Consider the following 19,893-nt stretch of genomic DNA (forward strand, 5'->3'; position numbering starts at 1 on the left):
TCACAAAATCTGTTGTTTTGCTGCAGCACTACAGTAGAAGACAAAAATAAAAATTAAATTGGGCATAAGACATTGAGGGGTACAGAGGCAGACATGGAGGCAGGCAGACAGACAGGAAACAAAATGAAGTAGTGATTTTAAGTAATCAACTCTTAAGCAGTGGGTGAAAACCCATAAACATTCTAATCAATGGGTAAAATTAAATGGCAAGAACCAAGAGTATGTAAGATAATCCAGTTACTTATTCAGCAGTTTGAACAGGGCACGAATCCACAAGCGCATGGAGGTCGGCCAGTGAGAACAGCGGGAAAAGTTTAAAAGCGAGCAGAGTTGATAAGGTGACAGTGATTTCTTCAGCAGTTTGAGCCGGTCATGACTGCGCAAGCGCATGGAGATCAGCAGGAAGAGTTTTAAAGGAAGACAGCTTTACAAAGCGGGCATCAGTCTACAGGAAGACAGAGTAGGAAGGCTTTGGCTTAACAGGCTTCGGCGATAACTTATCTGCTTAGAATACAGTCCGAAAGAATGTGTGTGAGGCCGGTTTTCTGTGTTTGGTGTCAGATGTGGGAGGTCCTGGAGACTATCAGCCTCCTAGACGGCCACATCTGCACCAGGTGCGTCGAGCTGCAGCTCCATAGGGACCAAGTTAGGGAACTGGAGATGCGCAGCTCGATGACCTTCGTCTGGTCTGGGAGAGTGAGGAGGTGATAGAGAAGAGCTATAGGCAGGTAGTCACTCCGGGGCCTGGGGAGACAGATAAGTCAGTAACAGTCAGGAGAGGGAAGGGCAAGAAGCAGGTGCTAGAGAGTACCCCAGTGGCTGTACCCCCTTAGCAATAAGTACTCCTGTTTGAGTACTGCTAGGGGAGACAATCTACCTGGGGGAAGCAATAGTGGTCACGTCTCTGGCACAGAGTCTGGCCCTGTGGCTCAGAAGGGTAGGGAAAGGAAGAGGATGGCAACAGGGACTCTACAGTTAAGGGGTCAGACTGGCGGTTCTATGGACGCAGGAAAGAAACGCGGATGGTAGTTTGCCTCCCAGGTGCCAGGGTCCAGGATGTTTTTGATCACGGCTGTGATATGTTGAAGTGGGAAAGAGAACAGCCAGAGGTCATGGTACATAGTGGTACCAACAACATAGGTAGGAAAAGGGAGAAGGTCCTGAAAGCAGACTACAGGGATTTATGAAGGAAGTTGAGAAGCAGGACCTCAAAGGTAGTAATCTCAGGATTACTGCTTGTGCCACGTGACAGGGAGTATAGGAATAGGGTGAGGTGAAGGATAAATGAGTGGCTGAGGGATTGGAGCAGGGGGCAGGGATTCAGATCTCTGAATCATTGGGACCTCGTCTGGGGTAGGTGTAACCTGTACAAAAAGGACGGTTTGCACTTGAATCTGAGGGGTCCAATATCCTGGTGGGGAGGTTTGCAAAGCTATTGGGGAAGAGTTTAAACTAGAATAGCTGGGGGGAGGGTGGGAACCAAACTGAAGTGACGGAGAAAAGGGAGGTTGGCTCACAAATAGAGAAAGCTTGGAGATAGTGTGAGAGAGAGGATAGGCAGGTGATAAAGAAGGAACACACTCAGCCCGATGGTTTGAGATGTGTCTATTTTAATGCGAGGAGCATTATGAATAAAGTGGATGAGCTTAGAGCATGGATCACCACTTGGAGCTATGATGTTGTGGTCATTACAGAGACTTGGATGGTGCAGAGGCAGGAATGGCTAGTTCAAGTGCCAGGCTTTAGATGTTTCAGAAGGACAGAAAGGGAGACAAAAGAGGTGGGGGTGTGGCACTGTTGATCAGAAAATCACGGCTGCAGAAAAGGAGAAAGTCATGGAGGGACTGTCTACGGAGTCTCTGTGGGTGGAAGTTAGGAATAGAAAAGGGTCAATAACTCTACTGAGTGTTCTTTGTACACCACCCAATAATAACAGGGACATCGAGGAGCAGATAGGGAAACAGATCCTGGAAAGGCGTAATAATAACAGGGTTGTTGTGGTGGGAGATTTTAATTTCCCAAGTATTGATTGCCATTTCCCTAGAGTGAGGTTTAGATGGGGTGGAGTTTGTTAGGTGTGTTCAGGAAGGCTTCTTAACACAATATGTAAATAAGCCTACAAGAGGAGAGGCTGAACTTGATCTGGTATTGGGAAAAGAACCTGGTCAGGTGTCAGATCTCTCAGTGCGAGAGCATTTTGGAGATAGTGATCACAATTCTATCTCCTTTACCATAGCATTGGAGAGGGATAAGAACAGACAAATTAGGGAAATGTTTAATTTGAGTAAGAGAAAATATGAGGTTATCAGGCAGGAACTTGGAAGCACAAATTGGAAACAGATGTTCTCAGGGAAACACACAGAAAAGTGGCAAATGTTCAACAGATATTTGCGTGGGGTTCTGCATAGGTACATTCCAATGAGACAGGGATAGGATGGTAGCATACAGGAACCATGGTGTACAAAAGGCTGTTGTAAATCTAGTCAAGAAGAAAAGAACTTACGAAAGGTTCAAAAAAACTAGGTAATGATAGAGATCTAGAAGATTATAAGGCTGGCAGGAAGGAGCTTAAGAATGAAATTAGGAGAGTCAGAAGGGGGCATGACAAGGCCTTAATGGACAGGATTAAGGAAAACCCCAAGGCATACTACAAGTATGTGAAGAGCAAGAGAATAAGATGTGAGAGAAGAGGACCACTGAAGTGTGACAATGGAAAAGTGTGTATGGAACTGGAGGAGATGGCAGAGGTACTTAATGAATACTTTGCTTCAGTATTCACTATGGAAAAGAATCTCGGTGATTATAGGGATGACTTGCAGCGGACTGAAAAGCTTGAGCATGTAGATATTAAGGAAGAGGATGTGCTGGAGCTTTTGGAAAGCATCAAGTTGGATAAGTCACCGGGACAGGACGGGATGTACCCCAGGCTACTGTGGGAAGCGAGGGAGGAGATTGCTGAACCTCTGGCAATGATCTTTGCATCATCAATGAGGATGGGAGAGGTTCTGAAGAATTGGAGGGTTGCGGATGTTGTTCCCTTATTCAAGAAAGGGAGTAGGGAGTACGGATAACCCAGGAAATTATAGACCAGTGAGTCGTACTTCACTGGTTGGTAAGTTGATGGAGAAGATCCTGAGAGGCAGGATTTATGAACATTTGGAGAGGCATAATATGATTAGGAATAGTCAGCATGGCTTTGTCAAGGGCAGGTCATGCCTTACGAACCTGACTGAATTTTTTGAGGATGTGACTAAACACATTGATGAAGGTAGAGCCGTAGATGTGTATATGGATTTCAGCAAGGCATTTGATAAGGTACCCCATACAAGGCTTATTGAGAAAGTAAGGAGGCATGGGATCCAAGGGGACATTGCTTTGTGGATCCTGAACTGGCTTGCCCACAGAAGGCAAAGTATGGTTGTAGACGGGTCACATTCTGCATGGAGATCAGTGACCAGAGGTGTGCCTCAGGGATCTGTTCTGGGACCCCTACTCCTTGTGATTTTTATAAATGACCTGGATGAGGAAGTGGAGGGACAGGTTTGTAAATATGCTGATGACACAAAGGTTGGGGGTGTTGTGGATAGTATGGAGGGCTGTCAGAGGTTACAGCACGACATTGATAGAATACAAAACTGGGCTGAGAAGTGGCAGATGAAGTTCAACCCAGATTAAGTGTGGGGTGATTCATTTTGGTAGGTCAAATGTGATGGCAGAATATAGCATTAATGGCAAGACTCTTGGCAGTGTGGAGGATCAGTGTCCACAGGACACTCAAAGCTGCTACGCATGTTGACTGTGTGGTTAAGGCAGCATACGGTGCATTGGCCTTCATCGATCGTGGGATTGAGTTTAAGAGCCAAGAGGTAAGTTGCAGCTATATAGGACCCTGGTCAGACCCCACTTGGAGTACTATGCTCAATTCTGGTCACCTCACTATAGGAAGGATGTGGAAACCACAGAAAGGGTGCAGAGGAGATTTACAAGGATGTTGCCTAGATTGGGGAGCGTGCCTTATGAAAGCAGGTTGAGTGAACTCGGCCTTTTCTCCTTGGAGTGACAGAGGATGAGAGGTGACCTGATACAGGAGTATAAGATAATGAGAGGTATTGATCGTGTGGATAGTCAGAGGCTTTTTGCCAGGGATGAAATGGCTAGCACAAGAGGACATAGTTTTAAGGTGCTTGGAAGTAGGTACAGAGGAGATGTCAGGGGCAATTTAAAAAAAAAATGCAGAGTAGTAAATGCATAAAATGGGCTGCCGATGGCAGCAGTGAAGGCGGAAATGATAGGGTCTTTTAAGAGACTGCTGGATGGATACATGGAGCTTAGCTATGGGTAAGCCTAGGTAGTTCTAAGGTAAGATGTTCGCCACAGCTTTGTGGGCCGAAGGGCCTGTATTGTGCTATAGGTTTTCTATGTTTCTAATCTAGCATTCTTGACTTCCCAGCCTGAAGATGGAGAAATGGGACTGATCAACTGCTCTGTTTGAAGCTGGCATAAAGGCTGAAATAAGAAGCAACCAATATGGAGCAAAGATTAGTGCCCAATCCATGCAAGGCCATCAGCACTTGCACTCAGTGGCCAGTTCATTCAGCACACCTGCTCATTACTGCAAATTTCTAATCAGCCAATCACATGGCAGTACTCAATGCAAAAAAGCATGCAGACACGGTCAAGAGATTCAATTGTTCAGTCCAATCATCAGAATGGGGAAAAAATGTGATACAAGTAACTTTTACTGTGGAATGATTGTTGGTGCCAGACAAGGTGGTTTCAGTTTCAAAAACTGCTGATATCCCGGGATTTACATGTCCATCCAGTGAGCAGCAGGTCTATTGGCGAAAATGTATTTTTAATGAGAGGTCAGAGAATAGCCAAACTGGTTGAAGCTGACTGGAAGGTGATAGTAATTTTTTTTAAAATACCCATTACAACAGTGGTGTGGAAAAGAGTATCCCAGAACACACGTGTCAAACCTTGAAGTGGGTGGGCTACAGCCAAAGACAATGAGCATACACTCAGTAACCACCTTATTAGGTACAGGAGATACATAATAAAAAGGCCACTGAATGTGAATATAAAAGCCTTCTGTTAGGTTTCCTGCTGTCCCTCTTGTTAAGAATGGAAAAAATTCCGCAACAAAACATGACAAAGACAGTATGGAGCCAGGAAGTAGCTAGAAAGAATACACTCTTACCAAATCACCACCCAAACTTGCCCAAGAAAAAAACTACTACAGTGTAGCACCACAAACTTTCTCAACTCTTCTTCACACAATAATAGTTTTCAATGAAGCATGGTTAGCTTCAAATTTGTCACCCAATTTAAATATTCTAAATTCTAAAATAGGTCAGAATGGCAGACAAATTAATTACGCAGTCCCATACATTTTCCTTAAAGTCTCTTATAAACAATTGAAATCAGGAAATCTAGCCATTGCCCTTTCCCTATTCTGGGAGGAGATCAATTGTATCACTCCAAACAGCAACAGCATGGTAGCATAGTGGTTAGCACAATCGCTTTACCGTACAGTCAAGTTTCAATTCCTGTAAGGAATTTGCATGTCCTCCCCGTGACCTTCAGGTACTCCCGTTTCCTCCCACATTCCCAGACACGTGATTAGGGTTCGTAAGTTGTGGGCATGCAGTTCTGGTACCAGAAATGTGGTGACACTTATGGACTGCCCATAGCACAACCCTCACTGATTTTGTTTGATGCAAACAATGCATTTCACGGTATGCTTCGATGTACATGTGACACATAAAGCTAATCTTTTAATCAATTATTTGTGATACTATTGACTTGGATGTGAATGTTGGAGAACGATCAATAAGTTTGCAGATGACAATGAAGAGGTTGTCTACAACTACCAAAGGCTTTAGCTCAGATATTGACAGTTGTCATCTAATCCTGACAGGTGCAGGGCAATGCATTTTGGGAAGTAAAATAGGAGTAGTACATACAGTAAAAGATAGGTCACTAAGGAGTGTTGAATGAAGAGACTTGAGTTGTCCAAAAGTGGCAACATAAGTAGACATTAATGTGGCATAGAATACAAAAGTTGCATTATAACGCTGCAACTTTATTAAACACTGGTTACATTGCACTTGGAAAGTAGATTCATCAGGATGTTGCCTGGAATATAGTGACAACAATTAATAGGCTTGTTGCCACTGTATATTATTGCTTGGCCTCCTGTAGCAAAGGAGGCCAAGCAATAATATAGGATGTATATAAAAATATGAGAACACAGAGTAGATGTCATCTTTCCTACAATTATCATGATGTGCCATATTGTATGACATGGGTGATCATGGTCTTGTTCTTGGCAAATTTTTCTACAGAAGTTGTTTGCTATTGGTTTTTGGGGGGTAGTGTCTTTTCAAATGGGTCACCCCTGCTATTATCACTGCTCTTCAGAGATTGTCTGCCATCAATGGTCGCATAACCAGGACCTGTGATAGCTCCAGCTGTTCATACGACCATCCACCACTTGCTCCCATGGCTTCACATGACCCTGATCAGCTGGGGGGAGGGTGTACACAGGTCTGTGCGTGTAAATAATCTTTCCCAACAGTGACCTGTAAGCTAGTAGAGGGAAGGAGTGCCTTACACCTCCTCTGATAGAGACTCAGCTCCACCTTACCAACAGAGGGGGGAAAAAAAGGGATATCGCTTTAAAGGCAAGGAGATTTAAAGGGGATCTGAGGAGAAATGATTTCAGTGCACAGAGTGGCTGATATCTGGAATACACTGGCAGAGAAGGTGAAGGGATTGAACATTTGCTATATTAAACTGATATTTGAATGGGCAAAGAACAGGAGAATGCAATCAACTGGGATTAGTGTAGACAGGCAAAACAGGCAGCTTGAAAGTGGTAGCCAAGGGGCACATTTCTGAGCTGTCTACTCTGATTTAGCACAGAAAAGATTAAGCCTAGAAATTGATCTACAGGTTTCACCAACACAGGAATTCCTAGCATCTTTGTAATGGGCTCCATGCTTAATCATTCAACTGTTAAACTACACCTCAGACTGCATTTCTAAATAAATTATAAATAAGCTAAAGGTGCAAGGCTGCAAATTCATTTCCTTCACAAAGGTAAGAAATTTTGGAAAATAATCAATGTGTGTAGCTTTATCAAAAACAAAACACATTACCTGTATGGTGCTATCACAGCCACCCAAATGAGCCTTATTAACAAATACATTAGGAACAGTCTTCTGGCCAGTCATCTCATACAACATGTTCTGCATTTCAACTCCCTCGTCTGCAAAAACAGAGACAAAAATAAGTATAACAGCGCCAGGATAATAAGGTGGCAAGAGATTTGGTAATGTCAGCTAAAACTGTAAAACAAATTTGTATGAAAAATTTAGAACAAACCAGGGTACAATGTACATGATGAACAGTAGGGCATTGAAGAGTGCAGTAGAACAGAGATCTGGGAATACAGATCATAATTCCTTAAAAGTGGGGTCACAGGTACGTAGGATCATAAAGAAAGCTTTTGACACATTAGCCTTCAGAATTCAAGTATTGAGTACCTGTACAGGATTTGAGATGTTATGTTGAAGTCATATAAGACATTGATGAGGACTAATTTCAAGCATCACATGCAGTTGTGACTTCAATTCCCTAGAGTGTAGTAGAATGAGGGGAGATGTGATACAGGTACACAAAATTACAGTATGAGGGGTATAGATATGGCATATGCATGCAGGCTTTTCCACCAAGGTTGGGTGAGACTAAAACTAGAGGTCATGGGTTAAGAATGAAAGGTGAATTGTTTAAAAGGAGCATGGGGGAACTTCTCACAGAGGATGGCGAATGTGGAATGAGCTGCCAGCAAAAGTGGTGGATACAGGTTCAATTTCAATATTTAAGAGCAATTTGGATAGGTGCATCGATGGCATTTGTATGGAGGGATCTGGTGCAGGTACAGATTGATAGAACTAGGCTGATTAATAGTTCAACATGAACTAGGAGGGCCAAAGGGCCTGTTTCTATGCTGTAGTTTTCTAAGACTGATTCTAAGTAATTGAAGCACTGTGGATACCATGCAGCCTACTCATATACACCAATTAGTTCTACATCTGTTAACAGTTACAAACCCTTGTTTGAGATATTGGGGAGAGGGGGCGAGGGCAGCTGACCAAAACAAAGGATATGACTGGAATCATTTGTGGAAATTATATGAACTGTGAGGTTAAAGCAATTGAAACTTAATGGAAACAAAACATACACGCAGATAAAAAAACTGGCAAGAACACAGCAGCAGATGCAGAGGGGTTTGAAGTGATATTTATATAGCACCACTATCCTTAGAAAAGGAATATTAAATGAATCCTGATAAGGTTTCCTAAGGAGATATTAAAAGACAGGCAAGTTTTAAGGAGTGCCTCAAAAGAGAAAGAGGTGGAGGTACATTGAAGGCTTGGCAGCTAAAGGAACTATTAAAATAGGAGATGCTTAGAACTGGAGGAAGCCAATAAAAGACCAGCATGCTGAGGTGAAAAACAGGAATCTGGGAGGTGTTGTTGGGTGGTCTTGTAGGACACAGCAGAGCTTTGGTATGAACAGAATATAGACATGCCAGTACGGGAAGCAGTGAAAACAGAAAAATGTTGATTAATGAAAAGCATAACTGAAGATTTCAACAGCAGGTGACAAAGTCAGTCTTATGTAGACACAGGCAAACTTAATGTTACTCTAATATGGTCAAAAGCCCAACTCAGAAACACGATACAGAGGTACCTGCTCTAATAAAAGATAGGCCATGTCGTAATTTTTCCCCACAGAATAAAGCCAAATCATCTGCACACACATCAGGAGACATGAGTTTGGGGGAAAAAAAATTGTATTTACTTTTTCACCTTCCACAAAAAATTCTGTGAGTGACATCCCATAAATCAATTTTTTTGTGAATTCTGTAAGAGCAAATTTTTGTAGCCTTAATAGTCATAATGTGCAGTATCACCTTTAATGTAATGTTTTAGGATGACTAAAACAGATTTGCAAGTGCATACGTGTTTGAGGATTTGAGAAGGGGATGGTTAAAAGGCTCTGGCCCATCTACTCTATCCAATTACCCCCTTTCCCAGAATCTTACTTTGAATAATTGATGAATTTCTCAATTATATTTAAGATTGTGCATAAAATGGCTCACATTTCCTACATAGTAACTAATTATAGAAAACAAGAAATTGTAGAAAAACACCTTTCAAGTGCTTTTGTATAGTACCCATTTTCTACAGCAATATAAATGCAAAAACATGCACTCTTGTAAATCGCTCTAGGTGCCAAATTCCCTCTTGAAACCACTATTGCTCAATTATACAGATATTTTTTCCACACCTCTGTCAGACTGCATATTTGAAATTCAAAACAGTACAAGATGAAAAGACTATTAAGGGCAAAGAGAACAACTCAACTCTATCTCTGTCCTCTGCAATTGCCTAAAACAGAATCAAACTTTCAGGGCAAACACCAATGAATGCGATGACCTTCAGATTACTTTATCAATGTCACCTCAAAGATCAGTTTCCACTTCTACAACACTGCAGGTGAAAAGAGTTCAGTTCCTTCTCATTTTTAAAAATAATGAATTAACTTCCCTTTGCTACCAATTTTCTGGTGAAGAAATAAGATTCATCTCCATTTTTTCAAGATACTTATTTCAGTACAGCTCAATTAAATCTCCATTTGCCCCTTGTTTCAAAGCAACTTCAAACCTTCCTCATGGCTAAATTTAAATGCACTACTAGAAAGAATGGTGGAGTCACAGAATGAGATTTATATGAATGAAGGAGAAAAAGTGCTTATAAGAGTTCAGAAAAAGTGGGTTATAGTATTTTAACAGTCAGCACAGTAAGAAGGGCTGAAAAGAACTCTTATTAGTCCACAATTCTCCATCTCCGTGGGAGGTCACTGATGTGATAAATTTGTTACAAGGGCAAAGTGGCACAGTGCAGAAGAAGTTTTACTATGAGATTAGAGGAAACAAAATCAAGGAAGCAAGAATATGATGACACAGCTGATTCATTGTTTATTATGCACCATAGCAATAAGGTTATAACCCATAAACATCTGAATAAGAATTTGCACATTTTCCCTTACTCTGCATGACTCTGCACTTTTCCCATTTGTTTGCAAGTTCTACTGAAAGTTGACACTGATAAGGACAGCACATCAAATATTGAAACAGCATCTTTGAAAAGAATTGCACCATCAACATTTTAAGGATTAAAAAATTATTACCCATTAAGTCTAGTTCCACAGTATGAATATCAACATCCAGGCTTGCAAATAGATCTTTAACCTATAAGAAAAACAGCTGTTTATTATGAAAAGAAAGCAATGCTACCTAAAAATAACATAAGGGCTTCAAATTCATATAGAGCAACAATGGCCACAATACTATCAGAACTGCATCATCATGTGCTCATCCTGAGATTACCAAATGCTGCCAGGGCAGGGCAATGCTTCAGTACTTCATCATTGCAAGTCGTATGGACAAACAGAAGTGGAGACACCACAAGCCTCTCCTGCTCCCAAATAGAACCTAAACTTCCCATCATTGATAAGCATCATGGCTGGGATTTTCATGCTCTAGATCAGAAGACAGCGTCAGTGTGAGAGGTTCTGCCCTGTAAAGATCAGCTAATCCAAAACATGCCTAGAATCTTTTGGTCAAGTTTATTTGGTTTGCTAAATTAAAATTCAATATGTTAATAAATTGGTGTGCATTGTGAATAAGCACAAAGCAAGAAAAGTGTATTAAATATTCTCAGCTTTAATTATGTTGGATAGATGTTCATTTTCAGCGGATGTGCACTATATTTAGAATAAAGATGCCCTTGAAAGACCATAGACTCTAACAGTTCAAGTCAAGACAAGTTTATTGTCATTTTACTATATACATGCACATACCATATATAACTATATAATGCATATAGAAACTAGACAACTGAAACTCCCTGGTTTCCATGGCTGCATAAATCTAGGGAAGACAACCCCCAACCCCACCAAACTCGTGAGATTGAGGCACTCTCCCACCCCACACCCGTTTTTGTGGATTCTGTGTAATTTACTACCGTTACAAATCAGTGCCGCCAAATAATTGACAGTACACCACATATGATTAAAAGATTATATTTATGAATCTTAATTTGCCCAGTGAATTAGTAAAGAAAACTGCCCATTTTAATGAAACAGTCAAACGTGCACAAGTTGAAGCTCACTGTTTCTCCATAGTCACCAATCCTCGAATGATCTCACTCCTAGCTTCGTCGAATCATAGTCCGGCTCCGGATCATATGCTACGACCGGTTCTCCCCAGCATCTTCCCTCTCCATCCCCTCTCACACAAAAGCCCCAAGCCCAACCTTAAGTGTCCCTCACCAGAGAAACCTCCCCTTAATTTGCCCATCGTAATTGGATGGCAGACATTTCTCCTATCTCTTATCTTCAACAGTAACCCAAACAAGCTGAAAACAGAACTGCTAAATGAAATACATACAGCTTAACAGTAAAAATATGAACCAGGGCATTACACGTTTCTCCAGACCAGGGTGCAAAGCACAGTAGTACACATAACCACATGATAACTTATGGCAAGTATAAAATCCACACACAAATAACAAACTAAAGTGCATTAACATACATTTGTTGGTCACCACGTCCCCAGCAGCAGGTTGTTATAGGTTAAAGGAATTGGAGCACATTTGTCAAAGCAGCTTACAAAGACTCATTATGCTTTGCCACCAAAAGAACACCTCATGGGATCCATTTAGTTGTACCCAATCTTCCCTCCCTCGATAAGGCAGTTAGCAGCGACCACATTGTGGGTACAGGCTGGACTAGACTTGTGGCAAGCATTTCTAGTCACTGACACTAAATTATTCAGTCCAAATTTTTTTGCTTAAATTTGAATTCATCAGATGAGAGGTGGAATTCAAATTGATCTCCAAATCAATGCTCTGGTCTTCTGTTTCCCATGCAAAGATGCTGAAGATTTCTGATTTTACCGTGGGAACACCATGGCCATTTACGTTCCAAGCTGCTATCAACATCCATAGAACCGCTGAGAGTGTAAGATACCTTCTGAAAAGGGAGGATTAAAGCGTGGCACTGAGGCAGATTCATCTGACCCGCCAAGCCCACTACAGCAATAGCTGAACGTCTATCCATGAGCTGCAGTGGCAAGTGCACGCATAACACAAAAGTGTCCCACACATAAACACGCACAACACACCCACCCGGGCACTTCCCTGCACGCAAGCAATGTGACACGTCTACACAGCGTTTCCCCATGCGCAAACACACGTGACACATCTACACAGCGTTCCCCACACGTGACACGTCTACAGTGTTTCCCCACTCAAACACGTGTGACACGTCTACACAGCGTTTCCCCACTCGCAAACACGCGTGACACATCTACACAGCATTCCCCACGCGTGACACATCTACACAGCATTCCCCACGTGTGACACATCTACACAGCGTTTCCCCACTCGCAAACACACGTGACACATCTACACAGCATTTCTCCGCCCACAAACACGCGACACGTCTACACAGCGTTTCCCCTCGCGTGACACGTCCACACAGCGTTTCCCCACTCGCAAACACACGTGACACATCTAGACAGCGTTTTTCTACCCACAAACACACTTGACACATCTACACAGCATTTCCCCACGCGTGACACGTCTACACAGCGTTTCCCCACTCGCAAACACACATGACACGTCTACACAGCGTTTTTCTACCCACAAACACACGTGACACATCTACACAGCATTCCCCACACGTGACACATCTACACAGCGTTTCCCCACTTGCAAACACACATAACACATCTATACAGCGTTTCTCTACCCACAAACACGCGTGACACATCTACACAGCGTTTCTCCGCCCACAAACACGCGACACATCTACACAGCGTTTCCCCACACGTGACACATCTATACAGCGTTTCTCTACCCACAAACACGCGACACATCTACACAGCGTTTCCCCACGCGTGACACATCCACACAGCGTTTCCCCACGTGCAAACACGCGTGACACATCCACACAGCGTTTCCCCACGTGCAAACACACTTGACACGTCTACACAGCGTTTCCCCACTCGCAAACACGCGTGACACGTCTACACAGCGTTTCCCCACTCGCAAACACGCGTGACACGTCTACACAGCGTTTCCCCACTCGCAAACACGCGTGACACGTCTACACAGCGTTTCCCCACTCGCAAACACGCGTGACACGTCTACACAGCGTTTCCCCACTCGCAAACACGCGTGACACGTCTACACAGCGTTTCCCCACTCGCAAACACGCGTGACACGTCTACACAGCGTTTCCCCACTCGCAAACACGCGTGACACGTCTACACAGCGTTTCCCCACTCGCAAACACGCGTGACACGTCTACACAGCGTTTCCCCACTCGCAAACACGCGTGACACGTCTACACAGCGTTTCCCCACTCGCAAACACGCGTGACACGTCTACACAGCGTTTCCCCACTCGCAAACACGCGTGACACGTCTACACAGCGTTTCCCCACTCGCAAACACGCGTGACACGTCTACACAGCGTTTCCCCACTCGCAAACACGCGTGACACGTCTACACAGCGTTTCCCCACTCGCAAACACGCGTGACACATCTACACAGCATTTCCCCACGCGTGACACGTCTACACAGCGTTTCCCCACTCGCAAACACGCGTGACACGTCTACACAGCGTTTCCCCACTCGCAAACACGCGTGACACGTCTACACAGCGTTTCTCCACTCGCAAACACGCGTGACACGTCTACACAGCGTTTCTCCACCATTAACGAGACTGGATGGGAGGGCTCCACGGCGCTGAGTGAATCTTCCAGCAGGCCATGTCCGTACTCAGCCTCCATCGCCCCAGACCTCGTCACCCGATCCCGAGCCACAGTCTCACCTTCTTGCAGTAAGGGCAGAAGCTCTTACTAAACACCACCACCAGGTGCGAATCGATCAGCCGCTTAATGCCGGCCCTGAGCTCCTCAGGGGAGGCGGATGAGCCGGTGGGAGCCATACTGGAGCGGCCGAGAGAGCAAGAGACCCTGGCTGGGGCCACACGGAAAGTTTTTACCTCAGCCAAACAGCGGGCGAAAGCTTCCCGAAGGTTCGCCGCGGCCTCGCGCAAACTTAAGCAGCTAACGGCACACAGGCGCTGCGCATGCTCCACCCTAGTCCGCCTCTTTCCGGGTGGCCACGCCCCAACCACGCAGAACGAGACCCATTGCGCATGCACCACTTCTCCCTGACCCGCCCCTCCGACATTGCCCCGCCCCCACAACGCTCGCTGGGACACGAGAGTCCAATGTGCGCATGCTTCTCCCCGTTTCGCCCCGCCTCCTCCGCTGTTGGCCCCACCTAGACGCTGCGCACCCGACCGTATGCCTCCTCGTCTCGCCCCCCCCAACCTTGGGTAAGCCACGCCCACCCTCTCCAATCTCCTTCACATTCCTCTACCCCGTGACAAATGGGACCGAGGAGCACGAAGGATTTTCTGAGTGGAATTTGTTCTGCGAGTGAAGGACACACTCAGGCGCTGCGAAGACGTGAAGTGCGGGTCCTGAAGGCGGTGGGAGTTGCCATGGCAGCAGAGCGGCCGGCGCGCCACCTGCTGGACAGGAGCGGTATTGCCAACAGGTAACACGTGGGCTAGGATGGTCGGCCAGAATAGCCTTTCCCCCACCACCACGACCTTCTCCAAGATTCAAGGTTCATTGATTATTACGTCTCCCATTCCTGAACATTCTAGTACAATAGAAACTGGACGGTAGCCTCGGCAACACACACAAAATGCTCAAGGAACTCAGAAGGCCAGGCAGCATCAATGGAAAAAAGTACAGTCAATATTTCGGGCTGAAACCCTTTGACAGGCCTCAGACATGGCATCAATTGGAAACCCACTCACATGGACTTGTACCTAAACAGTAACAGCTACCATCATATCTCTCAGCATAGACTGATTCCTTCTACTGTGCAAGAACTATTTCGGACCCAGAGATTCTCCATGAGGAAATAAGACAATTATGCACGATGTTCACAATGTTTTGCATAGTAGGGAATTAAGGGTTATGCAGGAAAGGCAGGTAGGTTCAAATGCTGTTCATAGACTTCAGTTCAGCATTCAACACAATCATCCCTCAGAAACTGATTGGAAAGCTGAGCCTATTGGGCCTGAACACCTCCCTCTGCAACTGGATCCTAGACTTCCTGACTGGGAGACCTCAGTCAGTCTGGATCGGAGGCAGCATCTCCAACACCATCACACTGAGCACAGGGGCCCCCCAGGGCAGTGTGCTCAGTCCACTGTTGTTCACTCTGCTGACCCACGACTGTGCTGCAACACACAGCTCGAACCACATCATCAAGTTCACCAATGACACGACCGTGGTGGGTCTCATCAACAAGAACGACGAGTCAGCATACAGAGAGGCGGTGCTGCGGCTAATGGACTGGTGCAGAGCCAACAACCTGTCTCTGAATGTGAACAAAATAAAAGAGATGGTTGTTGACTTCAGTGTGGCACGTGGCCAAGTGGTTAAGGTGTTGGACTAGCAATCTGAAGGTCGTGAGTTAGAGCCCCAGCCAGGGTAGCGTGTTGTGTCCTTGAGCAAGGCACTTAACCACATACTGCTCCAGTCCACCCAGCTGAAAATGGGTACCGGCAAAAATGCTGGGGGTCAACCTCGCGATAGACTGGCGTCCTAACCTGGGGGGGGAGAGTCTCATACTCTCAGTGGCTTCACGCCACGGAAACCGGAAATAAGCACCAGCCTGATGAGCCAATAAGGCTCGGAACAGACTTTAACTTTGTTGACTTCAGGAGGGCACGGAGCGACCACTCCCCGCTGAACATCGACGGCTCCTCGGTAGAGATTGTTAAGAGCACCATATTTCTTGGTGTTCACCTGACGGAGAATCTCACCTGGTCCCTCAACACCAGCTCCATAGCAAAGAAAGCCCAGCAGCGTCTCTACTTTCTGTGAAGGCTGAGGAAAGTCCATCTCCCACCCCCCATCCTCATCACATTCTACAGGGGTTGTATTGAGAGCATCCTGAGCAGCTGCATCACTGCCTGGTTCGGAAATTGCACCATCTCGGATCGCAAGACACTGCAGCGGATAGTGAGGTCAGCTGAGAAGATCATCGGGGTCTCTCTTCCCGCTATTGCAAACATTTACACTACACACTGCATCTGCAAAGCAAACAGGATTAAGAAGGACCCCACACACCCCAAATACAAACTCTTCTCCCTCCTGCCATCTGGGAAAAGGCACCGAAGCAGACAATGTAACAGTTTCTTCCCCCAAGCCATCAGACTCCTCAATATTTCTAAGTAAGAACTAGAATGCAAATGTAAACAAGACACCAGAAACCTGATTGTTTTTTTAAAATTTTTTATTGAATTTTCAAATAGGTTACAGAAAGAAAAAAATTATCAACCCTTCCCCCTCCCCTTAACCCCTCCCCCCTAACATATCCCTATAGAAAAAAAAGAGAAGAAAAAAGAAAGGAAGAATGCCTGGATATCGGAAGATCCCCAAATGCTCCATGGAGTTCATAATAGCTTTAATATGTATATTTATTTCTTTCCCCAGATAACCAATAATTTTATCTTCAGAGCACCTATATATTTAATCCTATTTTTTGTAAATAAGGGCGCCAAATTTTCAGAAATATTTCATATTTATCTCTTAAATTATAAGTAATTTTTTCAAGTGGAATGCAGCTAAAAATTTCATTCTTCCAATGATCTATACTTAAGTATGAATCCGATTTCCAAGTAACTGCAATAGCCTTTTTGGCTACTGCCAATGCAATTTTTATGAATTCTTTCTGATATTTATTCAATTTGAATTTTGATTTTATCCCTTCAATATCACCTAGTAAAAATAATGTTGGATTATGTGGAAGTTGTATTCCAATCATTTGTTCCAGTAAAACTCTTAAATTTGTCCAAAAAGGTTGAATTTTAAAACAAGACCAAGTAGAGTGTAAAAAAGTACCAATTTCTTGATTACATCGAAAACATTGATCAGATAAATTTGTTTAATCTATTTATTTTTTGTGGTGTAATATATACTTGATGTAAAAAGTTATATTGTACTAATCTTAGTCGAACATTTATTGTATTTGTCATACTGTCAAGACATAATCTTGACCAACTTGTTTCATCAATTTTAATATTCAAATCAGTTTTCCATTTTTGTCTTGACTTATGAATTCCTTGTTTAATTGCCTGTTTTTGAATCAAATTATACATACCAGAAATAATTTTTTTAATTTTTCCTTTATGAATTAAAGTTTCTATTTCATTAGGTTTCGGCAATAACATTGTTTGACCTAGTTTATCTCTTAAATAAGCCCTTAATTGGAAATAACAAAAAAGAGTGTTATTTGATATTTTATACACCGTAACTGGGTGTCTAACCAACAAAGATAGAAGAATCCGTTGGAGTCTGGTGGTACTATATTCAAAAGTGTTTATTAGTAAAATACACAAATCAATATCAATAATGCAAATATATAGATGATAAACGTTAGTAATAATAAACCTAAAAATGTGGGAATAATAATAATCAATAATAAACAAGCTCTATCAATGTCTAGGGGATAATGGATTCTCATATGTGAATATAAAGTTTAGTTCATACGTGCAGAGGTAGGTGTTGGTTGTGTTGTAATTGTGAGAGAGAGAGAGAGAGGTAACAGCTACAGTCAGACAAACCTTCCTTTACGTTCTTGATCTGTCATTCTGTTGTGGTCATTCAGTTATGACCCCTCTGTCCTTCAGCTAGACCGTTCTTCTGTGGTGGACTCGTCACTCTGGCATGAGTGGACACACACACAAGCCCCCACCGGCCCTGCTATAACACTGAGTTAAACTGACCGATCCTTTGTTCGGTCTCCGATGCCCCACACCTTCCCGTGGGTTCCAACACTCGATCAGTGCTCAATAGTGTGTCTCCTGGTGTGTCTGAGGGGTGTCTCCTTAGACCTCACTTTTATCCCTACTCACGGGGTCTCAGTTGTCAATCAATTTTGAATGGCTGTGTCCATCAAACCAGCCCACTCCCGCTGTCCACTGAGGAATTTTAATGAACAGAATGGTACCAGATAAACACCCCTCTCAGAAGCCATAAGTCTTTCAGAAGTCATAATATGGTGAATCAACAAGTCTCTCTCCCCTGCTTTATCTCTCTCTTATCTGTAGCAGATGTTCCAGTTCCAGAATGTTTTCTCTTACATCTCTCTCTCTCATTAGCAGCATAGCAACAGTAACGGTTTGTGATTCTCCTGGGGGGGGGGGGGGAACAGGGGCAACTCTGGACCCTTCTGCCCATCAGAGCTGTTCATCCTTCATAACAATTCTTTAATTGGTCAAATAACATTAATATACCTCCTTCAAAACAGTCTCCTATGTATCTAATCCCTTTGTGAAACCAGTTATGGGGTGGGGGCAGACGTGTGTGAAACAGAAGAGATGCAGTTTAGGGCAGTGTTGATGGTGGAAGAAGGGAAAAAGGAGGACATCTCCTTCGTTCTGGAATAAAAAGCCTTTTCCTGAGAGCAGATGTGGTAGAGACAGAGGAATTGAGAGAAGGGGATGGCATTTTTACAAGTAGCAGGGTGGTATGAGGTATAGTGCAGGTAGCTGTGAGAATTTGTGGGTTTATAATAGACATTAGTAGATAAGCTGTCTCCGGAGATAGATACAGTGAGATCGAGAAAGGGGAGGGAGGTGTCAGAAATGGATCAGGTGAATTTGAGGGCAGGGTGGAAGTTGGAGGCAAAGTGGATGAAGTTGACGAGTTCAGTACAGGTGCAGGAAGCAACACCAATGTAGACATCGATGTAGCGTAGGGAAAGTGTGGGATGATCACCAGTGCAGACTTGGAAGATAGACTGTTCCACGTAGCCAACATACAGACAGACATAGCTGGGACCCATGTGAGTGCCCATGGCGACCCCTTTAGTTTGAAGGAAGTGGGAGGAGCTGAAGGAGAAATTATTTAGAGTGAGGACAAGTTCCACTAGGTGGAGGGTAATTGGTTGGGTCTGGTGTCCAGAAAAAGGAGAGCTTTGAGGCCTTCTGGTGGAGGACACAGGTGTATAGGGACTGGACATCCACAGTAAAAATAAGGTGATGGGGGCCAGGGAACCTGAAATCATTGAAAAGATCCAGAGCGTGTGAAGTGTCATGGATGTAGGGAGGAAGCGTGGGGAGGGGTGAATAAAACAGAGTTGAGGTATGTAGATATGAGTTTGGGGGGCAGAAAACCTGAAACAATGGGTCTACCTGGACAAGCAGGTAGGAGGTAGAAGCCAGGGATGTGGGGTGCAAGAACTATGAGGTTGGTGGCAGTGGATGGGAGATCCCCAGAGTTAATAAGATTGGTGATAGTGTGGGAGACAATGTTCCTTAGTGGGGTCCTGTTCGAGGGTTAAGTAAGAGGAGATGTCTGAGAGTTGGTGCTGGGCCTCAGCAAGATAGAGGTCAGTACACCAGACTACATTTTATACCTTAAGATGCAGGTTGATAGATTCTTAATTAATCAGGATGTCAAAATTTACGGGAGAAGGCAGGAGAATGGGATTGAGCGGGATAATAAATCAGCCATGATGGAATGGCGGAGCAGACTCGATGGGCCGAATGGTTCGATTCTGCTCCGATGTCTTCCCATCTCATTTGCAATTGTTTTGTCCTTGTGCTCAGCTCGTTCCACATCGCCCACTGAAGTACCACTCCTGCCTAAGGCTTCTTTAACATCTCGCAAAGCGTCCCTTTGATTACGGCGGTTTTATAAATGAAAGTCATTGTT

At 44.0% G+C, this 19,893-nt stretch overlaps 1 protein-coding gene across 1 annotated transcript in view; it reads right to left on the reverse strand.

Moving 5' to 3' along the window:
* txnrd3 (thioredoxin reductase 3) overlaps positions 1–14,268 on the reverse strand; it is a 57,202-nt gene extending 42,934 nt beyond the window's left edge. Inside the window, exons 1-3 of the mRNA XM_073071984.1 lie at positions 13,974–14,268; positions 10,264–10,324; positions 7,164–7,273 (exon numbers count right to left, since the gene is read on the reverse strand). Coding sequence (XP_072928085.1) covers positions 7,164–7,273; positions 10,264–10,324; positions 13,974–14,090 — 288 coding nt within the window. The 5' untranslated portion in view covers positions 14,091–14,268. The remainder of the gene's footprint in view (positions 1–7,163; positions 7,274–10,263; positions 10,325–13,973) is intronic.
* Positions 14,269–19,893: the final 5,625 nt, after the last annotated feature.

The sequence above is a fragment of the Hemitrygon akajei genome, chromosome 19, assembly GCF_048418815.1.
Source record: "Hemitrygon akajei chromosome 19, sHemAka1.3, whole genome shotgun sequence".
In the NCBI taxonomy this organism is placed as follows: domain Eukaryota; kingdom Metazoa; phylum Chordata; class Chondrichthyes; order Myliobatiformes; family Dasyatidae; genus Hemitrygon; species Hemitrygon akajei.